Below are 8,211 nucleotides of genomic sequence, written 5' to 3'. Positions count from 1 at the left end.
CCTGGGCGCCGTGTCTTCCCCGCCTATGTTTAGCAACGGGCGCCTTTTTATCCCCATAAGGCCCGAAGGGCACAGCGCGACCCGAAGGAGTGAGAGGAGGGGGTGGGGGGTCTGCAGGGTGCTCCCTCGCGGCTCTACTGATCGAGACAACATCTGGTGCCCCCCTATTCCACCCCCCAAGCCTCGTAGCGTCGTGGGAGGACCGAGCCCCCCCGCCCCCCTAACTCCCACACTGGGTTGATATTTGCCCCCCACGGTAAGCAAAGTCCCACTCCAGGGCCCCCCTTCCACCCCTGTGTGGTGAGGCCAGGGTCTAAGATAGCCCCCCCCCCCACACACACCATTGTTCCACATGGAAGTGTTTGCTCGTGATAGCCGTGTTCTTCATTAATCCACAAGAGCTCAGGTCTCAAGACTCATTGCCAAGAGGGCCCAACACCGAGTACTAGCCCTTCAATGTGTTTTCGGGGCGTACCGCGTGTCGTTGGGCACGATGTCCAACGTTCCGCTCCACGTGCTGGGAATCTTCGTCGAGAACTAAACTCTATAGAATCACCCAGCAGCTCCCAGCAGACGGAGTGTAGCCAGAGGCGACCTGGCTACACGTGATAGCTCGTCGAAGTGGCTTGTATCATTCATTACACATTTACACGTGGGAATGTATAGTAGCAGCCAAATAATCTAAACGCGTGTTTCCAAATGTGGAGCGCAAACCCGCAGGAACCGGGAGAAAAATCCACGCGACCACGGGGAGAACATCCAACCTCCAAATATTCACGCATGGCTAGAGTCGGGATTGAACCCACGTCCTCCGCATACCAGACGAGGGAGAGATTCCATCTAGCCACCGCGAAATCCCAGCCGATACTCGGAGGCAATCTCCGATCCAACGGCTGATCGGGATAAACCGCTGCTTAGCTTCCGAGCTACGAAGAGGCCTTTTGGCGCATTCGTGGTGCTTTTGTCAGCGACTTAAGAAACTGCGCCACATTTCCTGGCGTGAACACCACACACCTCCTGCTCCTCCTATCGCCGTCGTGCCGGCGATAGGAGCAGCTCATTAAGTTAGGCGTCAAGAGGTATTCATTCTGGATTTCTAGATTTCACTTGATGCAGTCATTTTAGCTGTGACGGTCCCACCGGATGACGGAGACTTGTGTTGCCTCCGAAACGTCGTGATTTATTATTTTATTTTATTTCCATTATTACTTTTATTAACTTTTAATTTTATTTTTTACCTACGTGACTTTACCGGAAAAAATTAACCCGTAAAAACTAAGTTTTTCACTATAAATCCTTTATATGCGTGTTCAATGGGCCACAACCCAGCCCACATTGGTCTTTGAAACGGGCGGCTAGAGTCCTCTCGTCCTCTGGCTTGAGATGGCTGCCACCTATGGGTCAGATGATTGCCTGCCACCATTAAGCAATTGGTAATTAAATATAATTTTTTTTTTCCTAAAAAGTGTAAAATTTTGGAAAAAAATTTTCACGAAAATAAATTGTCACGCACAACGAGTCTGTGTGCAAAATACCAAGCTCGATTGGATCACGGGAAGTGGGTTAAAAAACGACCGAAAGATTTGCACGGTCGTAAGCGCGCAAGCAAGCAAGCAAGTTAACTTAATATAAAGGATTTTAAAAAAACCTAAGAGTTTGCGTCAAGACGTGGCCGCGTGGCTTAGGGGCAGGGCCGGATGAAGGCACGGGGCTTTCGGGGCTACAGCCCAGTGGCCTCCTCCAGCTGGAGGGCCTCCAGAGATTAAGTGAAAAGTTGCTTCATTTGTGAATGCTGAATTTGGTTTGTTAGCCTCGTAAAAATAATTGTAATTTTTCTTTAACTTTTTTTCCTTTTGAAAATATTACAGGGGGGCCCTCACAGTACCCTGTAGCCCAGGCGCCTACAACATCTTAATCCGGCCCTGCTTACGGGGTTTGGCAATCGCCGTGTAGGGGAGGGAGAGGACTGGAGGGGGGGGCGTGATCTGCCACCATTCCACCCTAAATAGTTGTGTGTCGCACCCACGATCGCACCCATCACCGCGCCCCTTGAGTCTCGAAACCCAGTTGTGATTGACAGCGGCAGTTCTCTCCCGAGACGCTATTTTCACCACCGCCGCGGCGACCACGGAGTGCCGAAGGGGGGGGGGGGCGGGGAAGACACCAAGACAAGCAGCGTGCGAGCCTCCGGGTAGGACACGTTTTTTTTTATTATATTTTTTTTATCCCAGGATTAAATTAACAAACGAACAAAAGAAAGTCTAAGACGAAACATAAAAAAAACGAAAACCGCGCCGCTCGCCCGCGGTTCCCTTCTCGCACCAAGAGGAGCCCCCCCCCCGCCACCCCCCCGCGCGAGCGGAACAGACTAATGGCACAAAACCATCACCACGCGTGGCGGAACGGGGGGCACAGGCGGTGGCACAGGCGGTGGCACGGCGTGTGGGTGGCGTGGGCCCTGCTGCAAGCGATGAATTGGGGGGGGGGGGGGGGCTCCTCTTTCTCCCACCCACCCCCGGGTAGAATTTCTCCGCCTCGTTGTAACTCGGCGTCTTGGTCACTGCGGGCAATGGGGCCCCGGGGGTGGGGGCGGCATGCGAGTGGGGGCAATGTTGGTGTTTGGTTTTATCCCATTAAGAACATCGCAGGTAAACACCACCAAACGTACCCCAAATAGCATCACTGCATGGGCACAGGGCCACATGGCGGGGGTGTGGGGGGGGGGGTGTATTTGCCCCTCCTTGACATTGGCACAGGTACAGCGGTGCCACTGCTGCCACCGTTGCCCTGATACGACGTGGTAGAAATGGGCCTCAACGTTTGGCAATTGTTGTAGTGGTGCAGCCCCCCCCCCACCCCCCCGACCTTTGCGTAAAAACTACTGGCGACACCGCCGGCTGCCACTCCCGTGGTGCCATCTCCATGTCCCTTGAGCACCTCCTGTCACCTGTTTCTGTTTTCACCGAATCAACGCCGCAAACACGTTTATAAAGCGCTGTATAAAGAGTTCCATTCTTTAAAAAAAACACACACACGTTTTACCAATGACGAAAAAACACAAACCAAAATATTCACGCTGCTAAGTGTTTTTCTCGCTACGCACGCACGCACGCTCCCGTGCTAATAGACGTCAACCACTGTAATCTATCATCCATTGGTCCATAAAGGTCAACAACCATTATCACCAACTACAGATGCGCAAAGGTCAACAAGTGTTATCAGTCATTACCCCTGGGTCCCTAGGGGTCAATTACTATCATCACCAAGGTTAACCACTTTTTATCAATTGTAAGCCACGGGTCCCCAAAGGTCAACCACCATTTCAATCAAAACCCACGGCCCTTCGGGATCTGGCTGCCTGTACCCAGCTCTCCATTGCTGAAGGCACAAACAAGCACGTCAATTGGGCTCTCACCCGGTTATGATCAAGGGCATTCACTGGCTGTGTGAGCTCTGAGGTCCTGCCACAGGGAGTCGAACCTCGACTGCCACGGCTCTGCTGGAAAGGCCTCGACGCGAACCCCCACCGCTTATTCAAATAAATAAACGATAGCATCTTCATTCGCGTAACGAAGTAGCACTGCCAAATAGGAATTTTGTTATCGCATGCAAGCATACACCTGTGAATGTAAATATGCACCGATGCAATTTGGGCCCGATATGGATTTAGAAAACAAAACCTGGGGGAGTGGCCTGCGTTTTGCGTCACTGTTAAGGGCGAAATGGGAATGCGGTCTTCATTTGCTTTGGCACATCCGGCGGACGTTTCGTAAACGCCGTGGTCGTTACACAATTTATACGCGCAACGTACACGCGGGCGACCAACGGTACGCGCGAGTTGACGAGGCGCGACGCTATAAGCCGCGTTCTCGCTGGAGGAATGCACAAACAAATCTCAGCATTGCCGAGACGCAGCGCGATGATCTGGGTGAGAGGTGGCGAAGCCATGTCAACTCGAGTCACTTTCCTTTTCACGGTGGTCTCAACGCTGCTCCTCGCACGACCCACGCAAACAAAACCGTACGCACGTGCGGTTGAACTTCTTTTGCACCGTACGTAGCCAAACTAAACCTCGCTCTGCTCCGCCATCGTCGGCTCCCTATCTCGTCGTGTCACTCCCGGCTCCTCCGCCACCACCACGTCGACTCGCCCACGGTTTCGCGCTGGGGACAAATTTTCTTTTGGTGGCGAGAAAGAGTTTCCGTGGTGACTGGGAAACGAATTTTATGCAAACTCCAATCACAGCTGAGTATCCACCCAAGCAGCTGGCGCTGGTGGGGGAGAGGGTGGTCAAACTTAGAGAAAAACATATTTTGTTCTCAGCTTGAGGTGAGCCATTTAAAACTTTGAAACCTAAAATTAACCGGAGACATTTGCAAAGATCACAAAAACCCCGAGGAATGTTTCCTTGTCACGTGACCCACGCCCCGGGGTCGGCCCACAATCCCGTGCGGCGGCACGGCGACACTGCCGCGGCGTCGCCAAACCCAACCGAAAGCATTTTCCACCCGAGAGCAAAAAAACAAGAATAACACGAAAAGCAACGCCACACTCGCTCGGGCGGCGTCCGCCCGCGCCGCCAGCCTCGGTCCTCGCTCCTCCTCCTCCGTCTACTTGCTTGCGTCTTTCATGGGCGATGGAGCTGAAACGGGATTTTTGGAAAAAAAAAACAGGGTTTTTTTTAGGAAGACAAAATAAAGCTCACTTCATGGCTCCGCAGACGCGGACACGCAGCCTCTATGCGGTGCGTAACAATCCGATGCGAATCGATCAAACGATGCATTGTTACGACATCGTTACACCACTAATTATTCGGCGAGTTCTCCATTACGGGGGTTACCGAGTTGCTGACCCTCGGCGAGTGAGGAGCAGCCAACAACAAAACCAGCGCGCAAGAACGTCTCATCAACGACCCAGATAAATCTGCCCACGGATCATCTACCATCAACCGCACGTACAACAACAGAACGTCTTTGCCATATTGGCACTACGACTGAACAGCTGTCGGCGACCTGACATTTTTAAATCATTTATATTAAGTTCGCTTGCTTGCTTAGGACCGTGCAAATCTTTCGGTCGTTTTTTAACCCACTTCCCGTGATCCAATCGAGCTGACATTTTGCACACAGACTCGTTGTGTGTGACAATGCATTTTCGCCAAAAAAAATGTTTACACTGTTTAGGGAAATTTTTTCAAATATTTAATTACCAATTGTTTAATGCTGCCAGACAATCATCTGACCCATAGGTGGCAGCCATCTCAAGCCAGAGGATGAGAGGACTCTAGCCGCCACACATATAAAGGATTTATAGTGAAATACTTTGTTTTTACGGGTTTACTTGTTATTTTAATGCTCATCAACGGCGCTTCAAATGCGCGCCAGGCGGCGCGGCAGCGCACGGCCTGGGCGCGCGACGAGAAAAGCACCCCACCTATTTGTCTTTTGCGTTTGAAACCTTCAAACGGAAGAAAAAAAACAAACAGGTGCCGTCACAGGTCAGGGGGGGTCAGAGCGAGGGGGGCGCGCGGGGCGGCCGAGCGAACTCACGGTCCAGGAAGTTCCTCGCGACGAACTTCATCGATTCGTCGAGGAGCAGCACGGGCAGCGAGATCTTGAGCACCATGGCCCACTGGGTCAGGGTCAGGGGTCGCACCTGGAACACCAGCTGCAGAGACGGTGGGGGGTGGACAGCCACGGTGAGCATGACGAGGGCTTCATCCAGCAGTGGATAGACAATGGATGGTGATGATGATGATGGTGGTGCTGAAGAGGCGTTTTTTCTTAATTCGGAGCTTTCGTGACTGCAGGAATTACTCTTTGGTTCTTTCGGTAAAGTCACGTATAAAGATAAAATAATAAATTCAATACTAGCATACGACGTTTCGATTGCAACACAAGCATTCTCAGGAAGAACGTAATCAACCAGGTAGGGTGTTGACTGTTATGTTATCCGACTCTCTGTTGTATTACATTACATTTCTAAGTACTGTATACTAGATTTGTGTTTCTATTTCATTTATACCTGATGATGATTGCTTGTGTTGCAATCGAAACGTCGTATGCTAGTATTTAATTTATTATTTTATCTTTATACGTGACTTTACCGAAAGAACCAAAGAATGAGGCGTTTTATGTTTGTTGTTGAGAGCATGGCGGGATGGGCAGAATTCCTGATCGTGCCACTGCTGGCTGAAGGGCCCCTGTGTGTGTACAGTGTACTCACACTGGGACTCGCGCTGTGGTGACGTCACGACCACTTAGTGGCTAATAGCTTCTGTTAAGATTATTCTTATCAAAGTTCTTGTTGCTCGGGGTGCATGTCGTTTTGTGTGTTTTCTGTGTGTGTGTGTGTATCGCTGGATGTAGATCTCTGCGTGTGTGTGCATGCATGTGTGTACATCAGATTATGTAGGTAGTCGCTGTGTGCGTGTGTATGTCGCTGTGTCTATGTAGATTAAGCCACGTTAAGGCCTTAACGTGCACATAGCCTGGCACAAGCGCCGTGGTGACATCACCGCCACTTAGTGGCGAATGGCGGTTGTTGTATGCAGATTGTTATGTGTCGCTCTGTGTGTCACTCTGTGTGTTGCTATGTGTGTCGCTGGCTGTGTGTGCGTGTGTGTGTGCACGTGTGTGTGCACGTATGTGTGCACGTGTGTGTGCGCGTGTGTGTGTGTGTGCGCGTGTGTGTGTGCGCGTGTGTGTGTGTGCGTGCGTGTGTGTGTGCGCGTGTGTGTGTGTGTGCACGTGCGTGTGTGTGTGCACGTGTGTGTGCGCGTGCACGTGTGTGTGCGCGTGCGTGTGTGTGTGTGCACGTGTGTGTGTGTGTGTGCGCGTGTGTGTGTGCGCGTGTGTGTGCGCGTGTGGGTGTGTGTGTGCACGTGTGTGTGTGTGCGCGTGTGTGTGTGCGCGTGTGTGTGCACGTGTATGTGTGTGTGTGTGCGCGTGTGTGTGTGTGTGTGTGCACGTGTATGTGTGTGTGTGTGCATGCTCGTACCGGCAGCGGCCCCACATACATGATGAGGAAATGCAGCGACATGGAGAGGCAGATGGCCCCCAGCAGCCACGGGTTCACCCAGGGGGGCATGCGCAGCAGGGACTGGTTCTCGGACAGGCTGCACATGGTGGGGGGGGGGGGGCGACAGTGAGTGGTGAGTGGTGTGTGTAGCGAGTAGCGGTGTATGTAGCTAATAGCGGTGTGTGGAGCGAGTAGCGGTGTGTGGTGAGTGGTGTGTGTAGTGAGTAGTGGTGTGTGTAGCGAGTAGCGGGGTGTGGTGAGTGGTGTGTGTAGTGAGTAGCGGGGTGTGTAGCGAGTAGCGGGGTGTGTAGCGAGTAGCGGGGTGTGTAGCGAGTAGCGGGGTGTGTAGTGAGTAGCGGTGTGTGTGGCGCATGTGGTATACACCAACATTTTAGGGGAGCGGTGGCGCAGCGGTTAGCGCGCGACGCTAATGAACCCGGCGACCCGAGTTCGATTCCCGTTCACGGCCAACACCGGTGACGATTATCTGAACCGGTCCTGGTTTCCCCTAGGTCGACTAAACCTCAAATGAGTACCTGGTGCGGTGTGTAAACATCGTCACTGGGGAGACAAAGGCAGCCAGGCGTGGTGCTGGCCACCCACCCCCTCGTGTGCCGTGCCGGCCTTCATAGGTTGCTACTCGCTCAGAGCACTTGCCCCAACAGTCTGTGAAGGCTACACGGGGCGATCTTTGTTCACTGGGCAGTGGGATGCACGTGGCACCTGTTGAGGGCATTGCACATCTCGATGGTGACGAGCACGGACAGCGCCATCGTCATGGGGATGGGAGAGTCGAAGATCTCGCAGCTCCCGACGCTCTCGAACAGCGGGTCCTCCACGCGGCACTGGGTGAAGTGGCTCTGCACGCGCCGCACGGACGCGAGTACGCACACACGCACACACAGACACACACACAACGCACACAACGCACACACAGACACACAGACACACAGACACACACACGCACACACACGCACACACAAACACACAGACACACGCACACACAGACACACACACAACGCACACACAGACACACACACACAACGCACACACGCACACACAGACACACACACGCACACACACAGACACACAGACACACGCACACACAGACACACACACGCACACACACAACGCACACACAGACACACAGACAGACGCACACACAGACACACGCACACACGCACAAAAACA

General features: G+C 52.7%; 1 protein-coding gene across 1 annotated transcript in view; it reads right to left on the bottom strand.

Annotated features, from left to right (window-relative positions):
• Positions 1-2,193: 2,193 nt before the first annotated feature.
• Positions 2,194-8,211, bottom strand: part of LOC144945264 (sarcoplasmic/endoplasmic reticulum calcium ATPase 1-like) — a 43,334-nt gene continuing 37,316 nt past the window's right edge. The window contains exons 19-22 of the mRNA XM_078873646.1: positions 7,744-7,880; positions 7,000-7,117; positions 5,550-5,667; positions 2,194-4,642 (exon numbers count right to left, since the gene is read on the bottom strand). Coding sequence (XP_078729772.1) covers positions 4,611-4,642; positions 5,550-5,667; positions 7,000-7,117; positions 7,744-7,880 — 405 coding nt within the window. The 3' untranslated portion in view covers positions 2,194-4,610. The remainder of the gene's footprint in view (positions 4,643-5,549; positions 5,668-6,999; positions 7,118-7,743; positions 7,881-8,211) is intronic.

Source organism: Lampetra fluviatilis, chromosome 37 (genome assembly GCF_964198595.1).
Source record: "Lampetra fluviatilis chromosome 37, kcLamFluv1.1, whole genome shotgun sequence".
NCBI classification, from domain to species: Eukaryota; Metazoa; Chordata; class Hyperoartia; order Petromyzontiformes; family Petromyzontidae; genus Lampetra; species Lampetra fluviatilis.
This window is presented reverse-complemented; position numbering and strand designations above follow the sequence as displayed.